The sequence below is a fragment of the Cervus canadensis genome, chromosome 6 (assembly GCF_019320065.1).
Source record: "Cervus canadensis isolate Bull #8, Minnesota chromosome 6, ASM1932006v1, whole genome shotgun sequence".
Taxonomy (NCBI): domain Eukaryota; kingdom Metazoa; phylum Chordata; class Mammalia; order Artiodactyla; family Cervidae; genus Cervus; species Cervus canadensis.
Window position 1 is genome coordinate 95953012 of NC_057391.1, and position 23163 is coordinate 95976174.

Sequence of the window (23163 nt, forward strand, 5' to 3'; positions counted from 1 at the left end):
TGGCTCAGATCATGAACTCTTTATTGCCAAATTCAGACTTAAATTGAAGAAAGTAGGAAAAGCCACTAGACCATTCAGGTATGACCTAATTCAAATCCCTTATGATTATACAGTAGAAGTGAGAAATAGATTCAAGGGATTAGATCTGATAGGCAGAGTGCCTGAAGAACTATGGATGGAGGATCGTAACATTGTACAGGAGGCAGTGATCAAGGCCATGCCCAAGAAAAAGAAATGCAAAAAAGCAAAATGGCTGTCTGAGGAGGCCTTACAGATAGCTGTGAAAAGAAGGGAAGCAGAGCGCGGGAGTTGTTGTGGCAGAACCACGGTGGGCCACCTGAGTGAAGGGGCCATTGCGGCCATCATGCAGCAGGGAGATACATCTATAAAACCCATCCTCCCAGCCATTAACATCCGTCCCATTACTACAGGGAATAGTCCACCCTGTTATGGACTGCTTATGAGTGATGGGCTGAATACTCTATCTTCTTTCATGTTGGCAACACAGCTGAATCCTCTTGTTGAGGAAGAGCGATTGTCCAGCAACTGTATTTGCCAAATTAACTGATTTATTGTGAACACGCTGAAAGATGGAAGGAGAGTGGTTATTTTGATGGAGTTAGAAGTTTTGAAATCAGCTGAAGCAGTTGGATCAAAGATTGGCAATCCAGTGCCTTATAATGAAGGACACAGACAGCAGCCAGTAGTTCCTCCTCCTGTCTCAGCAGCCAGTCCACCAACCAGCAGGCCCCAGCAACAGAAGGGGAGCCCAGGAGTGGCTCCCACTCATCTAAGGCTTTGGTGCCTCAAAGACGTTTGGAAGAGCTGGCAGTACCAGCCAAGTGAGCAGCTCTGGGGGAACACAGGCCAAAGTGGTATCCATCGCCAGCCTCACCCCGCACCAGTCCAAGTGGACGATTTGTGCTCCACTTGGTGGAGTCCAAGGTGACGATTTGTGTCACCAACAAAAGTCAGATCTGTACCTGGAGCAACTCCCGAGGGGAAGGGAAGCTTTTCTCCATAGAGCTGGTTGATGAGAGTGGTGAAGTCAGAGCGACTGCTTCCAGTGAGCAAGCGGACAAGTTTTTCCCCCTTATTGACGTGAACAAGGTCTATTACTTCTCTAAAGGCACCCTGAAGATCGCCAACAAACAATTCACAGCCATCAAAAACGACTACGAGATGACCTTCAACAGTGAGACTTCTGTGATGCCCTGTGAAGACGGTCATCACTTACCCACAGTTCAGTTTGATTTCACAGGGATTGGCGACCTGGAGAGCAAATCTAAAGACTCGCTTGTAGACATAATCGGGATCTGCAAGAACTACGAAGATGTCACAAAAATCATAGTGAAGTCTAACAACAGAGAAGTCTTGAAGAGAAATATCTATCTGATGGATATGTCAGGGCAAGTGGTGAACGCTACCCTGTGGGGAGATGATGCTGATAAATTTGATGGTTCTAGACAACCCGTGATGGCCATTAAAGGAGCCAGAGTTTCTGATTTTGGTGGACGGAGCCTCTCTGTACTGTCTTCAAGCACCACGATTGTGAACCCTGACATCCCAGAGGCCTATAAGCTGCGTGGATGGTTTGACTCAGAAGGACAAGCCTTAGATGGCATTTCCATCTCCGATCTAAAGAGTGGAGGAGCAGGTGGGAGCAACACCAACTGGAAAACTTTATATGAGGTCAAGTCAGAGAACCTGGGCCAAGGCGACAAGCCTGACTATTTTAGCTCTGTGGCAACCGTGGTGTATCTTTGCAAAGAAAATTGTATGTACCAGGCCTGCCCAACTCAGGATTGCAACAAGAAAGTATCAACCGGCAGAACGGATTGTACCGCCATGAGAAGTGTGACAGTGAATTCCCCAGTTTCAAGTACTGCATGATCCTGTCAGTCAATATTGCCGATTTTCAAGAGAATCAGTGGGTCACGTGTTTCCAGGAGTCTGCAGAGGCCATCCTTGGACAAAGCACTGCTTATCTCAGGGAATTAGAAGAACGAGCAAGCATTTGAGGAAGTATTCCAGAATGCCAACTTTCGATCTTTTACGTTCAGGATCAGGGTCAAACTAGAGACCTACAATGATGAGTCTCAAATTAAGGCCACGGTGGTGGACGTGAAGCCTGTGGACCACAGAGAATACGGCAGAAGGCTGGTCATGAACATCAGGAGGAACGCAGCGATGTGAGAGGCCTGCCGATGGGGCAGGAGCTTGTGGATAGAGGGCTGAAGCGAATCCCCCACCCCCCCCACCCCCGACCTCCACCCGCACCCCCATTCCCACCCTGACCGACAGCAGCGCAGAGCGCCCCTCTGCCACGGACTAAGCCATCGGTCTCGTCACACCTGGGAACCCACTGGCAGCAAAGGGAAACGCGCTCGCGGGGCTGTGGTGTAAACGATGTCAGACCTCGGGGTCAGCGGCACGGACCGTAGTACCACTCACTCCCTGTCTAGGCTTTTGTCAGTTTTACTAAGATCTCATTATCTTCAACCAGGAATTATGTCACGAGTAATTGACCCTCAATCTGTAGACAGTGAAATAAATTATGTAAGTCAGGTTCCCACTTCTCCAGTGGTGACACCTTCTCAGCTCGGGTCCCTTCCCAGGGGGGAGTGCCAAGACGTGGTTTTGTGGAGGAACTTGAGTGTTTTAGGAAGCCTGTCTTCCTCAATTTCAAAGGCTCCCTTTCTAGAGGGGCCACACAGTTGCTAATGCCTGGAAAGGCAATAGGGTAGAATTATTAATCAAAGCCGTATCTTTTATATCTGAAGAATATCCTTCCTTCAGGGTTTAATAGACTGAGTCAGATGGGTCTGATATTAATCAAAACGGTCTCTTCTGAGGAAGGCTGATAAGCGTTGACTTGCTGTCCCCCAGAGACATCCCGGCAACTACAAAGCGTCGCTTTCGTCTCCCCCTCAATTAACGTTGCATTTCTATTGGTACGCCTTTTCTACCTGTACATATTTCTTGCATTTATATGTTTTCTTTTCTTGATTAAAGCCGTATTAAATACAAGGGATTCTGAAGGAAGAAGACCTTTGTTGCCGTTGCCTTGTTTAATAAACAGTTTATTCTCTGAAAAAAAAGAAAAGAAGGGAAGCAAAAAGCAAAGGAGAAAAGGAAAGATATACTCATTTGAATGCAGAGTTCCAAAGAATAGCAAGGAGAGATAAGAAAGCCTTCCTCAGCGATCAATGCAAAGAAATAGAGGGAAACAATAGAATGGGAAAGACTAGAGATCTCTTTAAGAAAATTGGAGATAGCAAGGGAACATTTCGTGCTAAGATGGGCTCAATAAAGGACAGAAATGGTATGGACTAACAGAAGCAGAAGATATTAAGAAGAGGTGGCAAGAATACACAGAAGAACTGTACAAAAAAGATCTTCACGACCCAGATAATCACGATGGTGTGATCACTCACCTAGAGCCAGACATCCTGGAATGTGAAGTCAAGAGGGCCTTAGGAAGCATCACCAAGAACAAAGCTAGTGGAGGTGATGGAATTCCAGTTGAGCTATTTCAAATCCTAAAACATGATGCTGTGAAAGTGCTGCACTGAATATGCCAGCAAAGTTAGAAAACTCAGCAGTGGCCACAAGACTGGAAAAGGTCAGTGTTCATTCCAATCCCAAAGAAAGGCAATGCCAAAGAATGTTCAAACTACCACACAATTGCACTCATCTCACATGCTAGCAAAGTAATCCTCAAAATTCTCCAAGCCAGGCTTCAACAGTACATGAACCATGAACGTCCAGATGTTCAAGCTGGATTTAGAAAAGGCAGAGGAACCAGAGATCAAATTGCCAACATCCGCTGGATCACTGAAAAAGCAAGAGAGTTCCAGAAAAACATATACTTCTGTTTTATTGACTGTGCCAAAGCCTTTGATTGTGTGGATCACAGCAAACTGTAGAAAATTCTTCCAGAGATGGGAATACCAGACCACCTTACCTGCCTTCTGAGAAATCTGTATGCAGGTCAGGAAGCAACAGTTAGAACTGGACATGGACCAACAGACTGGTTCCAAATTGAGAAAGGAGTATGTCAAGGCTGTATGTTGTCACTCTGCTTGTTTAACGTATATGCAGAGCACACCATTTGAAAAGCCGGGTGGGATAAAGCACAAGCTGGAATCAAGATTGCCGGGAGAAATATCAACAATCTCAGGTATGCAGAAGACACCACTCTTATGGCAGAAAGCAAAGAACTAAAGAGCCTCTTGATGAAAGGGAAAGAGGAGAGTGAAAAAGTTGGCTTATACTCAACATTCAGAAAACTAATTCTGGTCCCATCACTTCATGGCAAGCAGGTGGGGAAACAACGGAAACAGTGACAGACTTTCTTTTCTTGGGCTCCAAAATGACTGCAGATGGTGACTGCAGCCATGAAATTAGAAGACGATTGCTTCTTGGCAGGAAAGTGATGACAAACCTAGAGAGTGTGTTGAAAAGCAGAGACATCACTCTGCCAACAAAGGTCCGCATAGTCAAGGCTATGGTCTTCCCCGAGGTCACATATGATTGTGAGAACTGGACCATAACAAAGGCAGAGCGCCAAAGAATTGATGCCTTCTTATTGTGGTGCTGGAGAAGACTCCTGAAAGCCCCTTGGACAGCAAGGAGATCAAACCAGTCAACCTTAAGGGAGATCAACCCTGAATGTTCACTGGAAGGACTGATGCTGAAGCTGAAGCTCCAGCATTTTGGTCACCTGATGCAAACAGACAACTCATTGGAAAAGTCCCTGATGCTGGGAAAGATAGAAGGCAGAAGGAGAAGAGGGCGTCAGGAGACGAGATGGGGGATGGCATCACTGATGCAATGAACATGAACTTGGGCAAACTCTGGGAGATGGTGAGGGACAGGAAGGCCTGGCGTGCTGCAGTCCATGGGGTCGCAGAGACTCAACTGGGCGACTGAACAGCAGGAAGAACAGCCGCCCACGTGGACTCTGGGATTTCAGATTGTCTAAGCGACCATCAGCTCAACTGTTACGAAAAGTTTTCTTATTACTGAAATGACTTGTGTGAAGTGCTTAGCACAGCTGGCTGGGTTGACCCAAAATCTTCCAGACTCAAGACTGCCTGAAGGACAAGAGGCATCACCGGGGTGGGCATGGTGGCCAGGCTGCAGGACTCACACTGGTCCAAAAACTTCCCCCAAAGCTGTTGTGAGTAAAGGAAGCAGCCACCTACATGGACCCCCACTCCCTCCATAACCCCATCTTCCTCTCAGTCAAATACACACGTGGTTCTTGCTGAGACCACAGTGTATGTAGCCTGTGGCCAAAATCCAAGTAAAATGAACCACGACTGACTGGCATTGGGGCTTGACTGTTCTGGCACTAGATTCTGGCCAAATGAACCACCCTAGTCTGGGTTCTTCCTGGTACCTCAACCTCCTCCACACCTGGAGAATGAATTCCCTGCCCTTAGCCTAGCTTTTAGCCTTCCTCCATCTTTCCACCATCCATCCTCCAGCAAGAAGCCAACTTGGAAAAGGAAATGGGAAAGGAAATGACATTTATTGAAAGCAACCCGCCTCGGACACCACCATTGAGTTTGCCCTCTCTCCCCAGTCGAGCTGCGGCTCTGACCGTCCAGCGAAAGTCCTGTCGAGGTCAGGAATGCCGTGCACGGCGTCTCACCCCGGGCCTCGTCTTCCCCTCATGAACATCGCAGCATCACTGGCCACGGTGATGCCCCAGGTCTCCGCGGGGACGCCCCTCCTGGTCCCCGCCCCCCACGGTGGCTCCCCAGTGGGCCCCTCCCCCGAGCCCAGCGCCCGGCTCTTGGAGGTTTCCTGCTGGGCCCTGGGCTGTCTGGGCGTCTCTCTTCACACTCTGTCCCTCCCTGACTCCATCCAGTCCAGGGCTTCAAATATCACCAATGCGCTGAAACGCCCAACTTGTGACCCAAGCGAGCCCCGCACACTCGGACCGAACACCCACCACCCCGTACGCCTCCGGGGCGCGCACTTCTGTCCCTGCTACAGCTGTCGTCTCTGAGGGGAGCATCTAGCCTTGCCCCCCACTGTCCCCTCGCTTTCGTTCCAGTGACTCGGGGATTCTCCCCTGGACGACCACCCCTCTCCCACCATACGCCGCCGTAGTAGGCCTGCCTTCTTCAGGGTCAGCCAGACCAGGGGAGTCCGGGACTCTCCCCTCCCACCTCCGCTTCAGCCCCACTGGACTCTTCAGACTCCTCAACACGTCAAGCTCTTCCCTGGGGCAAGACCTCGCACGTGGCGGGCCTTCTGCTCACAACACTCCTTCTCCTGCTGTTGGCATGTTCGCCTCCTTTTCATCCTTCACGGCTTGGCCTCCTGTCACTTCCTCAGGAGGCCTTTCCCGACCACCTTACATAAGCACGTGCCCTCTGTTATTTGCCGCACTCTTGCATTTTCTAGCACTTACTATGACTTGTGATTTTAAGCACGGCTTTACTTGTTTACCATCTCCCTCACTATACTGCATCCTCCCTGAGAACCTGGACTAGGCATCTTCTGTTAATCAACTCAGGACCACGCGCAGTCCCGGCACACAGCAGAGCTGTTAGGTGACTGATTTCACCCCCTGCAGGCCAGGTCCTGTGCTGGGAGGTTTGCAGAAAAACCTATACGTTTCTATACAAGCCTCTGCTCCAAGCAGAGTGGCCTCCTCATACCCTGCAGAATACATACAATACTGTGTGTATCTGTGCTAAGTCGCTTCAGTCCTATATGACATTTTGTGACCCCATGGACTATAGCCCACCAGGCTCTTCTGTCCATGGGATTCTCCAGACAAGAATCCTGGTCTGGGTTGCCATTTCCTTCTCCAGGGGATCTTCCCGACTCAGGGATCAAACCTGAGTATCCTGTGTCTCCTGCATTGACAGGCAGGCTCTTTACCACAGAGCCCCCTGGTTTCCCATGGAGAATACTGAGCACAGTATTCTCCCCCATGTTCCTACCAGCTAGTTGGAACGCACCCCGACTCCCCCCAGTCTGCACCTCCATCACCTCAAGCCCACTTCTCCAAAGCTGTCTCCCCCTTCCCAAATCTGCAGCTGTCTCAACACACAGCTTCCTATTTGCCTCTGTGACAAGCTGGACTTCCTCTGTCTCAACATGCACCGACTCTCCTGAAACTGCTTGTTTTATTTAATTCTCAGAAACGGAGTTCTGGGAGGCCAGGGACTTTGTCACTCTTTTTCACCGTTAAAGCCCCAGTGCTGAGAGCGGGCCTGGTTCCTGGTAGGGCTACGCTCAATCCTCATTAAACGAATGAATAAATACTGAATGAATGAATGGCCTGCAAACTTCAGCTCAGTTAAAGTGATTAGGTGTTCTTCCATGGTGGGCTCCTTTTTCAAAAAAAGTATTAAATTTACTCAGATGTGTCGGGTCTTGGCTGCACACGGGACCTTTTCTTGCGGCATGGGCACCCTCCTGGTGGCGCACGGGCTTAGCTGCTCTGCTGCACGTGGGCTCCTAGTTCCCCGACCAGGGACGGAACCTGCGTCCCCCGCCTCGCAAGGAGGCTTCTTAGCTGCCAGCCCAGGGGAGTCCCCTACCATTCTCTCTGCCGTCACCTCTTAAGTGACGTGGGGTGTCTTCCCCTGTTTCTTTTCTCCTACCATCTCCCAGAGTGCAGGCTCATTTCCTTTTACTCTCTGAATCTCCTGAGAAATGTCATGTACAAAAAGTTGATATATACTAAATAAATGCTTATGGAAAAGTGTCTGAATTTTCTCTTTGACTCTTAATGCAAAAGTGACTGTGCAGTTGAAAAAGCCACCACTTCCATCACCGCCAGAAGGAAGACATTTTGAAGGCAATGCGGCAAAGGACAGGGCTAAGTCGCTCCGCTCCAGAGCCTGGAGAGACCAGCGCATCCAGCAAACGCCCCCTCCCCGGCTGCAGGAGCCTGTCTGAAGCTCCTGCTTCCCTGAGGCCATAAACCCAGGAAGCTCAGCACCCAGGGGACGTGGCCAGCCTCACGGCCCTCTTCCTGCCTGCTGACTCCAAACTACACTGAGAAGGGCTGAACAGTTGCAAAGGTCAACAAGATGACTGGGGAAGTTTAAAAACTTTTACAAGTCAATGTGTAGTGGTAACTAGTGGTCTAGTTAAAGCCGGCACAAAGTGGTGATGCACAGAGCCATAACCAACACAGAGAGTCCCTTGGACTACAAGGAGATTGAACCAGTCAATCCTAGAGGAAATCAGTCCTGAATATTCACTGGAAGGACTGATGCTGAAGCTGAAGCCCCAATACTCTGGCCTCCTGATGGGAAGAGCTGACTCACTGGAAAAGAACCTCGCGGTGGGAAAGACTGAAGGCAAAAGGAGAAGGGGACGACAGAGGATGAGATGAGTAGATACCATCACTGACTCAATGGACATGAATCTGAGCAAACTCCAGGAGACAGTGGAGGAGAGGGGAGTCTGGTGTGCTGCAGTCCATGGGGTTGCAAAGCGCCGGACACGACCTAGCAACTGAACACAACAACAAAACATCCTGGTGACTGGCTACAATAGCGCACTCCCCCCTCTATTGCCTAGCCCGGCTGCAAGCTCCTCAGGGAAGCCCGACCCCAGGAGTCTGACCATACTGCCCGCCCTCCTACGCGCTCCAAGTCACGGCCTCCCACACAGAACGCCTGATGCGACCCAGGAAGGAGTACAACCCAGCGGGCGCATCTCCCAGCTCGGATGCTCATGGGCCTTCTCGCGTTAATTTATCCCCACCCTCACCCTCCCCATGCCGCCCTCGTGGCTCAGATGGTGAAGAATCTGCCTGCAATGCAGGAGGCCCGGGTTCAATCCCTGGGTGGGGAAGATCCCCTGGGGAAGGGCATGGCAACCCGCTCCAGTATTCTAGCCTGGAGAATCCCGTGGACAGAGGAGCCTGGTGGGCTACAGTCCATGGGGTCCCAAAGAGTCGGACACAACTGAGCAACTTTCACTTTCACTGAATTAAAACCAATTCAGAACCAGGCAAAACACACACTACATACAATCCATTTGGCTTACGCAGAACAGCTGACATGGCAGACAAGAAGAAAAGCTGCTAGCATTCTCCTTTGCTGCTCTGTTTATAAGGCGTAATTTGTTGTTGCTGCTAAGTCGTGTCTGACTCTTTGCAACCCCATGGACTCTAGCCCACCAGGCTCCTCTGTCCCTGGGACTCTCCAGGCAAGGACACTGGAGTGGGTTGCCCTGCCCTCCTCCAGGGGATCTTCACAGCCCAGGGATCGAACCTGCATCTCCTGCATTGGCAGGTGAGTTCCTTGCCGCTGAGCCACCTGGGAAGGCCAGGACATGGTTGAATATTCCTAAATCAACGTGGAGCAAATAAACAGCATCCCATCTCAAGCTGCTCTGGCAATTCTGGCGTCAAGGACTCAAGCCGTGGGGGAGGGGTAACACTCCTCTCCTAGAAAGCTGGGGGAGCCCCAGGCCGCTCCTCTGCCGCTGCCTGTGCTGCCCAGAATGGTCAGCCCCTCCTCCTTTCTCTGAGACACAGCTGTGGCCCTCGGTTATTGGGGGTTATCCAGGCTAATCGCGATGCTTCTCGGGCAGAGACCACACGCACCAGCGGTCATAAACAAATGCCCTTCCTTAAGAACTCTGCTGCGTGAGGCTCTGCAATCAAGTGAACGACGCCTGCTTCAGGAATTGGAGTCTGACCTGCCTGTGGTCCCGCTTCCAGCTGGACAGCCAGCCGGGCATCATCATCAGCGGAAATTACAGTTCACCCCTGGCTGCCCGCCCGACGCTGCACCAAGTGCTCCCACGCGCGTTCTCTCGGTTGCAGCTCACCACAGCTCTCGGGTGTTTTGGGCGATAAAGAAGGGCTTCCCGGGGGAACTAGCGGCAAAGAGCCCGCCTGCCAATGCAGGAGACATAAGAGCCGCAGGTTCAATCCCTGGGTCGGGAAGATCCCCTGGAGGAGGGCATGGCAACCCACTCCAGTATTCTTGCCTGGAGAGTCCCACGGACAGAGGAGCCTGGTGGGCTACAGTGCACGGGGTCACAAAGAGTCAGACACGACTGAAGAGACTTGGCACGCACACAGATAAAGAAACCGACACCCAGCTGGGAGGAGCGCTGGCTCCTCATCAGGTCCTCTGGCTCCAGCACCCATGCGGCCCCCCATCCGGGGGCCTGCCATGGGCAAGGCAAGCTGAGGAGTTCAGAGCAGCAGCTCTGGCCCTCTGAGGTCAACACACTCTGACTTCACCTCTGCAAAGCGTCAGTTCCAGTTCAGTCCAGTCGCTCAGAGGTGTCCGACTCTTTGCGATCCCAGGGACTGCAGCACGCCAGGCCTCCCTGTCCATCACCAACTCCCAGAGCTTACTCAAACTCATGTCCATTGAGTCGGTGATGCCATCCAACCATCTCATCCTCTGTCGTCCCCTTCTCCTCCTGCCTTCAGCAGCAAAGCCTCAGCAAGATGTTTTTTCAACCTTAACAGGCCTGCTGCTGTCACCCAGAGGGATAAGAAAAACGGAGGTGAGATCCACATGGGTGTGTGCCAAGTCAGACCACGCCCAGGATACATGGGCCGGGTGAGAGCAGGTGCTGTCTCCCTCCAAGGGGGCCAGAGAGAAAGGGGAGTGAGGAGGGGAGGGGTGAGGAAGAAAGGAGAAAGGAAGGAGGGGAGAGAGGAAGGGGCGGGGTGGGGCCAGAGGATCTGGCAGACGAGAAGTGTGATGGTGTCATTCAGTCGCTCAGTCGAGTCCAACTCTTTGCAACCCCTCTCTGCAGCTCACCAGGCTGCCCTGACCTTCTCCCGGAGTCTGCTCAAACTCATGTCCATTGAGCTCATGATGCCATCCAACCATCTCATCCTCTGTCATCCCCTTCTCCTCCTGCCCTCAATCTCTCCCAGCATCAGGGTCTCTTCTAATGAGTCAGTTCTTTGCATCAGGTGGCCAGAGTATTGGAGTTTCAGCTTCAGCATCAGTCCTTCCAGTGAATATTCAGGACTGATTTCCTTTAGGATGGACTGGTTTGATCTCCTCGCAGTCCAAGGGACTCTCAAGAGTTATCTCCAACACCACAGTTCAAAAACATCAATTCTTTGACGCTCAGCCTTCTTCATGGTCCAACTCTCATATACGTACATGACCACTGGAAAAACCATAGCTTTGACTATAAGGGCCTTTGATGGCAAAGTGATGTCTCTGCTTTTTAATATGCTGTCTAGGTTTGTCATAGCTTTCCTTCTAATGAACAAATGTCTTTTAATTTCATGACTGCAGTCACTGTCCACAGTGATTTTGGAGCCCAAGAAAATAAAACCTGTCACTGTTTCCACTTCTTCCCCTTCTATTTCCCATGAAGTGATGGGACCAGAATCTTAGTTTTTGAATGCTGAGTTTTAAGCCAGATTTTTCACTCTCCTTTCACCCTCATCAAGAGGTTCTTTAGTTTCTCTTCACCTTCTGCCCTTAGGGTGGTATCATCTGTGTATCTGAGGTTATTGATATTTCTCGAAGCAATCTTAATTTCAGCTTGTCATCCAGCCTGGCATTTCACATGATGTATGTAAGGGGGATGAGAAAACACCACAGTGGAAGCTGGGAACCACCCTCAGCCATGCCTCATCCTGGGGTCAAGTGCTTCTTCACAAGCCAGGCTGGACGGTGGATGAGGCCACAGTTTGAGGGTCAGACCGAAGCCCAGCACACAGCATCTCCCCTGCAGCGGGGCAGAGCCAAGAGGACTGAGGTCAGAAGCGCAGAAGCCAAGCGTGTGAGACACAGGCAACACTGCGGGGCACGGGTGGACGTGGCCGAGGTGACGCCGTGAGGATCAGTGACCAGGTGGGAGTACTTGGTAAAGAGGAAAGAGACCCAAGGCATCAGGAGGGGCCCAGGAACTGGTCCCAGGGCCAGGGTCTTTCTGAGAGAGCCCCGAGGTCACCCGCTTGGCAATGAAAAAGCTGAATATATTTAAGCATATTTCTAAAGAAAAAGATACACTTTATCAATTGTGTATCTCTTATTGCTAAACTCATCTATGATGCATCTTCCTATGCTTGAAAATCAGTCAAATTCTTTCCATTATATCCTCCCAGATACATATTTTTCAAATGTAGAAACACAAAAAGGAGTGAGACATCGAAGCAGCAAACACATCGCAGGACGGGAAGCCCCCGGAGCTCAGGGATGGCGGCCGGTCCGTCTGTCCCCACGTGCCCTGCAGGAACCAGGGGTGGGCGGCCGCTGTCAGATGCCCCCCAGGTGTGGCCCTCGGGCTCTGAGGGACCACCAGGTATGCAGCTGATGGCACTTGGCATGTCCAGAACCTCTTACTGGTCTCTTCTTCCCCCAGATCTTGTGGTCTCAAAACTGGCCTCCACCTCCACCCACCCCCGTCAGCTCTAGTCACTGCTCCCAGCCCCTGCCTTGAGGATCTGGTGAGGCCTCCCCAGCCGCTGGCTCAGGGCGTTACTGCTCCTTAAAGCCCAGGGAGACGAGCAAAAGGACAAGCAAAGAGGGAAGGGGGCTTCAAAATGGAGCAGTGCCCCAACTCTGACTATGCCAATGGGAATCGCCTTGAACTCGGGTGAGATGAAATGAGGCTTGAGCCAGTGAGCAGTTACAGCACATAATCTGTCACCTTCGGCAAACTTCTCATCATTATTTTCCTGTTCGGTGCTGGGGGCATCCAGAGGTCCAGGAAAAGAGAGCTGAGCCCAACGGCCCTGCTTCTTCCTCCTTGATGCACAGGCTTCAAATAGGAAACTAAGCTGGCCGGCCCACCCTCATCAACCTCACACAAAGCATTTCCAACAGAAGCTGCTGATTGGGGGTTTCTGAAAGCCCCAGGGAAGTTCATTCCAGCCTCTGGGCTTGTCCGTCAATCACACACACTCACAGTTAGAGGGAGGGAAAGCCAGGCTGGAGCATCCTCTGTGATGACTACGGTTGTTTGTGAAAAGGGAGCAAAAAGATCACCAGGAAAATATTCCCATGTTCTGTCCCTTCTCCCTCTATTTATAACAGCAAGGAAACTAGAACTCAAAACTCAGCCTGGGGGCCATGCACCATCACTCAGACGATCTGTCAGAGACAGATGAGATCAAACTCGAAAGCATCTCTAAGCCAAAGCCACCAAGCCATTCCAAACCTTGAGGCGTTTACTGCAGCCTTTTGTGGGCCCTGCCAATCCGAACCTTCGGAGCAAAGCAGACCTGCTCCACAAACGGTTTAACAGGATTTGGAAAATAAGCACTTAGCTCCCCATTGAAAGGGAAACAGAAGCATGTGGCTCTGGGCCCCCAAGCAGAAATGAAATCCCACTTCCGTGAGCTATGCCTCAAGGTTTGAGGCTCTTGAAAATGAACAGTGGGCAGCTCCACATTTCCGATACCCCATCTGTAGCTCGGAGCTCCACGGGACCATTCCTAGAGGAAGAGGCCCCCTGCGTGGCCTCAGAGGAGCCTCGGGTGAGTCAGACACCTAGCGCCGGTCTCCACGGACACCCACCCTGAAGCAGAAGGCCAAAACAAGGGACAGCTGAGAGGTCTAAACAGCACTGTCGCATTCCTCATAAGAGCAACATGGAAGCACGGCAGACGGCAAATGCACCAGCGTCTGTTGTCACATTCAGGCTCTTGAACCTTCTAAAATCCCCGTTCAGAGGCAGCTCACAGAGAAACCCACTTGCATGGCACTCCAGCCACATGGACTTTCACAAAAACTGTCTGATACCTGGCAATCCAGTTCTCTAAAGGGACCGGCCATTCAGAAGGAGACGATCCTGTGGGCCAGGGTTGCCAATTCACTAACATGTCCCGCAGCAAAGCAGGGAGGCCTGGGCAGCACCCCACAGGGTCGGGAGGGCGGCTGATCCCCATGGGGGCAGGAGGGCAGCACGGTCCCCCCAGGGGCGGGAGGGCACGGGTCTGGGCCCCCAGCTGTCCCCTGGCCCCGGGGCTCGGGACTGAGACTCGTATTCACACGCCCTTCTCCCTCCTTCGAATCTCCCAGGCAGGGGAGATGAGCCAGGTGGGGAAGAGACAAAAGAGCTCACTCTGTCTTCAAGAAATTCCAGTTGTGGTGTATAGTTCAAACTGCTTCAGGATAATAACTAAACTGAACACACCATGATAAGGCTTTCTGCTTTCCTTCTTTAGGAACTTGATTTAAAAAGAGACGACAGCTTACCCATTTTTGAAATAGAGGACATGGGCTCTCTGCAGTCCCGTTTCTAGGAAAAAACCTAGTTCTTGATCGTGGGGCGCAGGGCCAGGCTTGGGACTTCTGTTCTGAATATTAGAAAGTATTACCTGGAAGGGGAGAAAATTGGAAAACTAATCAGATCCGCATGCAAGCCTACTTCCTTCACACCCTACCTGCAAACGCACAGCTGGGCTTGAAACACTGAAACACGCGCGTAGTGCGCGGCCCTGGGAGGGGAGGAGAACGGCGCAGAGCGGCTTCCGTGCGACGGGGGGCAGCTGCTTGCTCCCTGGCAGGCGTGCTCCGCCTGGCACGAGGCCTGAGCACTGGCGGGCGTGGATGGGCACACGATGCCAGCGGGAGCCTCGGCGGGGACGGCTCTGCAAGGCCGAGATGCTGACAGAGAGGCTCCGTGGCAAAGAAGCGGGCCCAGCAACGGGCGGAAGCGGCCGTCCCCACCAAGGGCTGAGGTCACGGCAGCCCGCGGCTTCGGCCCTGCAGGCTCTGCGGCGCTTCAGAAAGAGCGGAAGGGCCTGAGAACTAACCGGACAGCGAATCCGCCAGGCTCCACGGCTGCGGCGGCGGTCTGGGCGGCAGTCAGCTGCTCTCAAGGACAGAGAGCTTAAGAAAAACGACCTCAGCTCGCTCTCTCCCCAAACCTGACCGCCTGTCAACAGATAATGAGGTTGTAAAGGTTGGCGTCTTTAGCCCTGCCAGAAAGACTGCCAACTAATCAAGGGAAAGACCTGCAAGTGGAGTGGGACATAATGAAGTGTAAACACATATCTACTGTTACAGAGGTTACTCTCTTTAAACTCACGAGTCAAATAAAGCATTTATCAACCAGAAGCTACTTGTGGCCCATTTAGAAACCACACAGATGCTCTCCAAACATGCTGCCGACATCGACTGCAAGTCAGCAGCTCTTCAAAACCCCAGCTGTTAGCCAAACCCCCGATATTCTCGAGGTCTTGAAATGGTCCTTCCAGGGGAGTTAAAGCAACTGCTGGGTCTCCACCTGTGAGCCCTGGGGTGGGGCGGGGGGAGAGGCAGAGGACACAGACAATGACCAGCATGTTGTAGGATGACATCCCTTGCATTTGAACCGCATCTCAGCATCTTATCAGAAGTGCCTGGCTCCTTCCTGACAGCGCTTGGCTCTGCAAGTGCTAAGAGGTAGGTGCTCATCCTAGCTCTGAGCACCGTCATTTCCGGCCCCCTGCGGCTCCTCCCCCAGCCGCCCGCTAAGCCTGGGAGAGGCAGAGTGCCCCTCTGAGCCCCCATCCTTCCCTCTTAAGTCTCCCAAGATGACCTCACCTGTTCCTCAGAAATCACCTCCAAGCTGCCACCTCCCAACTTGATCGTCTAATCCAGACATATCCCAGACTCAGGTCTAACTACTTCCTTGACATTTCCACGTGGAAGTCCAATGCTGAAACTGTTGAAAAAATTATCTTTCACTTGTTTTTGAGAATAGCTTTCAATGTTTAAAAGCTCCAAGATTATTTTAAAGCAAAAACAAAGCAGTACCATACAAAAAAAAAATATGAAAAAGCATCACCAAATTCTATCACATAGAAATAACCAGTGAACACTGATTGAACAATAACCCATACCTCTGCCTACATAAGTACCAAGAGGAGAGAAAGATTAAAAATCATTTTACAAACACCAGGACTGTGATATGTGCTGGTTTTAATTTTAAACCATTACATTTAATTTTAATTAAATTTAACAGGAGAAACAAAAGTGTAACCAAAGTAAGCACTCAATTTCAGGAAAATGTGTTTTTTAACACAAAGTTCACAGTCTCTCTAAAATGAAAAACACACCTGATATTTATCATATGTATGCATGCATGTAACATGCACCTGCATGCATGTGTTACGTGTGTATACAGACAGAAAGACAGAGACAGAGAGACAAGAAAGAGACAGAGAAGAGAGACAGAGATTAGGTCCTTTCTTTTTTTAAATGTTTATTTATTTGGTTGTGCTGGGTCTTGGTTGAGGCACCGAGAACCTTCGATCTTCACTGCGGCGTGTGGACTATTCAGTTGTGGCGAGTGGGATCTGGTCCCCTGGGGTTCGCGCCCAGGCCCCCTGCATTGAGAGCATGGAGTCAGCCACTGGCCCACCAGGGAAGTCCCATTCTGTTGCTGCTGTTCAGTCAGTAAGTCACGGCCCACTCTTTGTGACCCCACGGACTGCAGTTGCCAGGCTCCTCTGTCCTCCGCTGTCTCCAGGAGTTTGCTCAAATTCATGTCCACTAAGTCAGTGAAACTATCCAACCATCTCATCTTCCACCGCCCCCTTCTTTGGCCATCAATCTTTCCTGGCTTCAGGATCTTTTCCAATAAGTCAGTTCTGCCTCAGGTGTATGACTCATTCTTTTAATCACATATTTCAGCTCCATGCAGGATCTGTTGACCCATGATAGCAATAAGGAAACTGACATATCCATACTACCTTCTCCAGTGACTTCTCCTCAGCCTCCTGTTTTGTTATAGTACTATTTCACATTGCCAAAATTCCTAACAATTATGTCCAACCCCATAATTGTTTTTCATCAGTTCTATATTAAAATGCATCTGAGGGGTCAGATACAGGTATGGATTAAGAGGTACAAAACAGTATGTATAAAGTAAATAAGCTCCAAGGATATATAGTACAACACAGGGAATATAGCCAACATTTTATAGTATTTATAATACTATAATTATAAATACTATAAGTGAGATTATAACAACTACAATGGGATATAACCTTTAAGAATTGTGAATCACTATACTGTACACCTAAAATTTAAATAGTATTGTACATCAACTATACCTCGATCAGTCAATCAATGAAATGCATTCACCGTTTCTTTAATCCTCTATTTTAAATCAATTCCTGCTTGGTGGAATACCGCCAAAAAGGGCTCATGGATGCTACAAGTCCTAAATTCTTCCATGTTCAAGAATATCTCTCTCTTGTCTCTGTCTCTCTAAACCTGACTACAATATTCTTGGATTTCACACCTTCTCTTCCTCAGAACATGATAGACGATACTCCAGTCACCAATGCGGAAAGTTGCTGTGGACAACTTGGAAGCCAGCCTTGCCGTCCTCCCTGCAGACAATCTGCAAAGAGAGTCCTTTTCTCCCTGAAGCCTAGAAAGTCTACCAGAAGCTGCCTCGCCAGCCACCGTTGTTCTTGGAACACAGCATGAGCTCTCAATCTACAAATTCAGATCTGCAGCATCAAGCCGGGCACCGGAGTCGGGCTGCCATTCTGAGCTCAGAGCCCAGCTCCACCACCATGGACGAGGCACAGACTCTAAACTTCACTCTCCTCGTTGGAAAAATGGAGATGGCGACAGAATTCCTCCCTCAGTGTGGTCCTGTGGACTAAATGGATAGAACACTTGGCACAGTATATAGCAAGTGCTCAATAAAGTCTTACTTTTTGAGTTCAAGAATTTCTCTTTGATCATATAATTGTATTTTTTTCTTTTTTTTTTTTCCATTTTATTTTTCAGGAATACTAATTGTATGCACTGTCTCAACTACTGTGGCTTTGTAGAAAGTTTAGAGACTAGGAAGTATAAGTCCCTCAACTTTGTTCTTTTTCAAGAGTGTTTTGGCTTTTCTGGTCCTTTCCATTTCCATATTAATTTATGAATCAGCTTATCAATTCCTGCAAAAAAAAAAAAAGGCAACTGAGATTTTGATGGGGATTCCATTAAATTTGTAGATAAATTTGGAGTACTGTTATTGTAACAAATTAAGTCTTTTGTTCCATGAACATAGGCTGCCTTTCCATTTAGGTATTTTTTTTTAAATTTCTTTCAACAGTAATTTATAGTTTTCAGAGTATAATGTTTGAACTTCTTTTTATTATTTTAATCTTTTTTGATGCTATTATAACTGGAATTGCAATTTTAATTTCATTTTCAGATTGCTCATTGTTAGTGGATACAAATAAAAGTGATTTTTGTATACTGACTTTGTATCCTATAAACTTGTTGAAATCATTTGTTAGTTATAGTTTTGTGTGTGTAAATTCTTTAGGATTTTCTATATACAAGAACATGTTATCTGCAAATAAAGATAGTTTTACTTCTCCCTTTCCAATCTGGATGCCTTTTATTTCCTTTTCCTGTCTAATTGACTAGAGGCTAGAACCTCGTCAACAGAAGTAGTAAGAGTAGATATCCTTGTGTTCTTCCTGATCTTGGGAGGAAAGCATCCACTCTTTCACCTTTATATACATGGTTAGATGTTTCACGGATGCCTTCTATCAGGTTGAAGATAATAACTTCTATTCCTAGTTTGTTGAGTTTTTGATCACGCAATGTGTTGGATTTTGCAAAATGCTTTCCCTGAATCTATTGGACTGAGAGTATCATTGTCATGCAGTTTTTTCCTTTATTCTATCGATATGTTGTATTACGCAATTGATTTCCATGTGTTAAATCAACCCTGCATTTCTGAAATGTATCTTTCTTGTGGTATATCATTTTTTCTCAATGCTGCCAGATTCAGTTTGCTAGTATTTTGCTGAGGACATTTGCATCTATTCATGAGACTTGTTGTTGTTCAGTCACTCAGTCTTGTCTGACTCTCTGTGACCACACAGACTGTGGCCCAGCAGGCTCCTCCGTCCATGGGATTTCCCAGGCAAGAATACTGGAGTGGGTTGCTATTTCCTCCTCCAGGGGATCCTCCCCACCCGGGGACCGAGCCTGCGTGTCCTACATTGCAGGGGATTCTTTACCGCCGGGCCACCTGGGAATCAACTAGTGCTCTCATAAACTTAGTCAGGGAGTGTTTTACTCCTACCTTCTTTTCTGAAAGCTTTTGTATTATTAGCATCATGTCTCCCTTAAATTGAACCTCTCTTCATTGAATTCACCATGGAAGCCAACCTGACCTGTAGCTTTCTTTATGGGAAGGTTTTTAATGATAAATTCCATTTCCTTCATTCATAATTCAGCCTCCCTGCTCCACCCTCAAAGCCCGTGGTCAGTTTTGCAGAGCAAGGGGGAGGCTGGCTCTTGTCCACTAGGGCTCTTAGAACTTTCATAGTTCTGCAGCCTGGACCCAGCTAACCTAAGGGGAGTGGGCCATCTATTCCTTCTTGAGTGAGTTTTGGTACTTTGGTACAAATTCTCTCAGAGAATTTGTCTATTTTCTATAAACGATCAAGTTTATTGGTGTTAAAGTTGGTCATAATTTTCCCTTACATCCTCTTTATATCTATAGACCTATAGTGCCTCTTTTTTAATCTGGGTATTGATAATTTGTATATTCTCTCTTTTTTGTTCATATTATTAATGGTTTACATAAATTTTACTGATCTTCACTAAGAATCCATTTGTGGTTTTACTGGTTTTCTCCACTGTTTATCTGCCTTCCAGTTCACTAATTTCTGTTTTAATCTTTACTATTCCCTTCCTTTTGCTTATTTTGGTTTTAATTGTTCTTATTTTTCTAGTTTCTTGAGCTGGAAATCTAGATCATTGATTTGAAATTTTTTTTCCTTTCTACTGTAAGAATTTAATGTTATAAATTCTTCTATACATTTTGTTTTATATATAGCGTGAAGTTCTATTATTAGGTTTACATACTTTTAGGATTATAATGTGTTGCCGGTGCATTGACTCCTTTTATTATATACTTCCTTTTATCTCCTGTAACAGTCCTTGTTCCTAATTCTACCTTATGATATAACACAGCCACTCTAGTTTTGCTTTGATTATTGTTTGCCTAGTGTGTAATTTTACTTTTTGTCTACCTATGTATTAACATTTAAATAGTTTCTTGCAGATAGCATATAGTAGGTCTTACTTTTTTGTCCGGTCTGAAAATCTCTGCCTTTTAATTGGGGTGCTTAGACAATTTACATTTAATATAATCATTGATGTGATTGGAACCATCTTGCTAATTGTTTTTTATTGTCTCATATGTTCTTTTTATCTTTTTTCTCTCTCTTTGTTTTCTTTTTTTCTGGATTGGTGATTCCATTTCATTTTCACTATCAGCTGGTTAATTATGTCTTTTTTTCCTTATTTTTTAGTGGCTGCCCTAGGTTTTACAATATGGCTTTTCACAGCCTTTATCTAAATTATATTACACCAATTCATACATAGTATAAACACTTTGGGCTTCCCTTGCGGCTCAGCTGGTAAAGAATCCACCTGCAATGCGGGAGACCTGGGTTCGATTCCTGGGTTGGGAAGATCTCCTGGAGAAGGGAAGGGCAACACACTCCAGTATTCTGGCCTGGATATGCTTTTATTTCCTCCCCTATCCTTTTTGCTATTATGGCCACAAATTTTACTTCTATGTTATAAATCCCACAATCCATTGTTAATATTTTTAGTTTAGGCAATTATCTTTTAAAGGAATTATATCTACCCTCAGTGTAACCATTTATGATGCTCTTCATTTCACTGTGCTGGATCTGTATTTTTTCTTGCTTGAAGGATTTATTTAACATTTCTTGTCATACAGGTGTGCTGGCAAAGCATCTTGTCAGTTTTTTTTGGCTCTAAAAACATATCTTGCCTTTCCGGTGGCTTCTGATTTGCATACTATCTTCTGAGTATATCTTATATCGCTTATCTTTATTCTTCTGAATTTAAAGTTTCTCTTTCTCTGGTTGCCTTCAAGGCTTTTGTCTTTGATTTACAACAGTTTGACTATGATGTATCTAAGTATGTGTTTCTATTTATGCTGCTTGGGGTTCTCTGAGACTCTTGGATCTGAGATTCTTTGTTATGCTTCAGTAATTCTGAAAACTTCTTAACCATTTTCTCTCCAAAATTTTTTTCTGTCCCAGTTTCTCTCTCTTCTCCTCTTGGGGCAGCAAACACATATGTGATATTTTCCCACAGCTCCTGGACGCTCTGTGCTGTTTTTTCCCACTCTTTCTTCCTTTCTGTGTTTCACTTGAATCATCTCTACTAACCCATCTTCAAATGAAAGTTTTTTCCTGGCTGTGTTCAGTCTTCTAATAAGCTACCAAGAAGTTCTTTGTCTCTTACGTCACGTTTTGTTATTTCTAGCATTTCAGTTATACTTTTTTATAGTTTCCTTCTCCTTCCTGAAATTTCCATCTGTTCCTGCACGTTACACATCTTTTCCACAATACTCTTTAGCTTATAACTCAAGGATATTTTAAAGTTCCTGTCTGATAGTTCCGGGGTCGTTTCTGGTTTGGGTTCTATTTATTATTCTTCACAGTGGTTTGTTTTATTCCTGGTGGTATATATGCGTATATGTATTTTATAATTTTCATTTAATGTTGATAACTGTGTACAGAGAAATAAGGTGAGGTAAATAACATTTACACTTGAAAACGGGCACTTCCTTTATCAGGCCCTAAGTGTGGGGATCGAGTCAACCTAGCCAGTACGTGAGCTGGCATTGGGTCTCGTTGTCTCTAGAGTCACTTCCAGTGCACCGCAGGCCTCGGACCCCTCGAGCACAGGGATGCTGAGCTGTGTCACCGTGGGGCCGGGATGCCGGGGGCTTCCTCAGAGCTCAGCGGTCTGTCTGCCCGTGCTCGGAGGCGTGTCTCCCACATTCACGCCCCTGCCCTGGCAGTGCTGTGCTATCGCACACGGCTTGGTGCTGGGCTTGCTGTGTGGCTGTGGTGGGCGGGGGCGAGCCTCGGTTCTCCTGGTCCAGTTAGGAAGGGTCTGTACACCTGAGCCTCAGGAATGGGGCTCTCCGCAAGGGCCCCTTTCCAGCATCACTCTCCTAGCCCCTAGCATGCCCTCCTGGGAGAGCAGCCACCTAACTTCCACCAGCAGACACCCTCTCAGCGTGATTATGCTCCTAGAGCCCAGGTTCTGCACAAACCGAGGCCTCTATCATCACCCCCATCGTATAAATACAGTTGCCCGCTCTCCCCACGGGTTCCACGTCTACAGACACTGAGGGATGATTGCACTGTGCCATCTTACATAAGGGGCTTGACCATCAGCAGATGCTGGAATCCACAGGGGGCCCTGGGAGCAATGCCCGCAGATGCCGAGGGGCTGACTGTACTGTCCCAGTCAACCGTCCAAATGAGACACTGGGGGCTGAGCCCTGACACCCTGGCACTCCCTCACACCTGATCATTACTATTTCCCTCCTAATTATTTCTCAAATGTGTGTATACATCCATTTCCTACAACTACAACCTTCACCACTTCCTATTAGATTTCTAATAGCCTCCTAAAACAGAGTCTCCACATCCTCTCTAGCTCCTTAACCTCCTCTCCACCCTCCACAAGCAGTTGGATAATTTTTATAACAACCTGAATAATTTTTATAACAACCTGGACCATGTGACTCTTGGGTGCTTTCTCATCTCACCTCAGCTCAATGGCCACTTCTCAAAAGGGCCTGCCCAGACTGCTGCCATAAGGTAGATCTGTCTCTATTACTCCCTCTCACAGCATCCTGTTCTATTCCTCTGTTGCATTTATCAATGCATTTTTTACTCAATTATTGGCTTCTCCCTCCTCAGTGCTGCAACTTCTGTAAAGTCAGGGGCCACGTCTACCCCATTTACTAACACATTCAGAGTGTACATCAGTGTCTGATGCAGGGGAAGCATACACTACACACAGTAAATGTAGTAAATGAATAAAATACTTAGTAAATGAATGAATGAGTAAATTTGCAGGGACAACAAGAAACGCAGGGGAAAATGTCATAAGAAAATAACCTCTTAGGCATTAGGCACTCTGTAGGCACACAGGCTATGTCATTAATTTCCCCCACAAAGACCCACCGAAATGCACACTATTACTTTTTTATTGAAGAGGAAACTGAGACTTTGCCCCACTGAGCAAGTTACCCAAATCACATCGCTGACAAGTGTTAGGGCTGGTGCTGAAACTCAGGTCCTCCTGACTCTGCAGTCCAGCTCCTCCCCGTCTGTTCTATTAATCTGTGTTTGTTTGCAGAGCACAGTCCAGAAGACAA

At 47.9% G+C, this 23163-nt stretch overlaps 1 protein-coding gene and 1 pseudogene across 6 annotated transcripts in view; one reads left to right on the forward strand and one right to left on the reverse strand.

The window, feature by feature from the left end:
* TTC7B (tetratricopeptide repeat domain 7B) overlaps positions 1-23163 on the reverse strand; it is a 263594-nt gene that overhangs the window by 162948 nt on the left and 77483 nt on the right. For all 6 annotated transcript variants that reach the window (XM_043472771.1, XM_043472777.1, XM_043472773.1 and 3 more), the window contains exon 5: positions 14181-14302. In XM_043472771.1, the coding sequence (XP_043328706.1) occupies positions 14181-14302 (122 nt within the window). The remainder of the gene's footprint in view (positions 1-14180; positions 14303-23163) is intronic.
* LOC122443957 lies at positions 300-2362 on the forward strand (annotated as a pseudogene).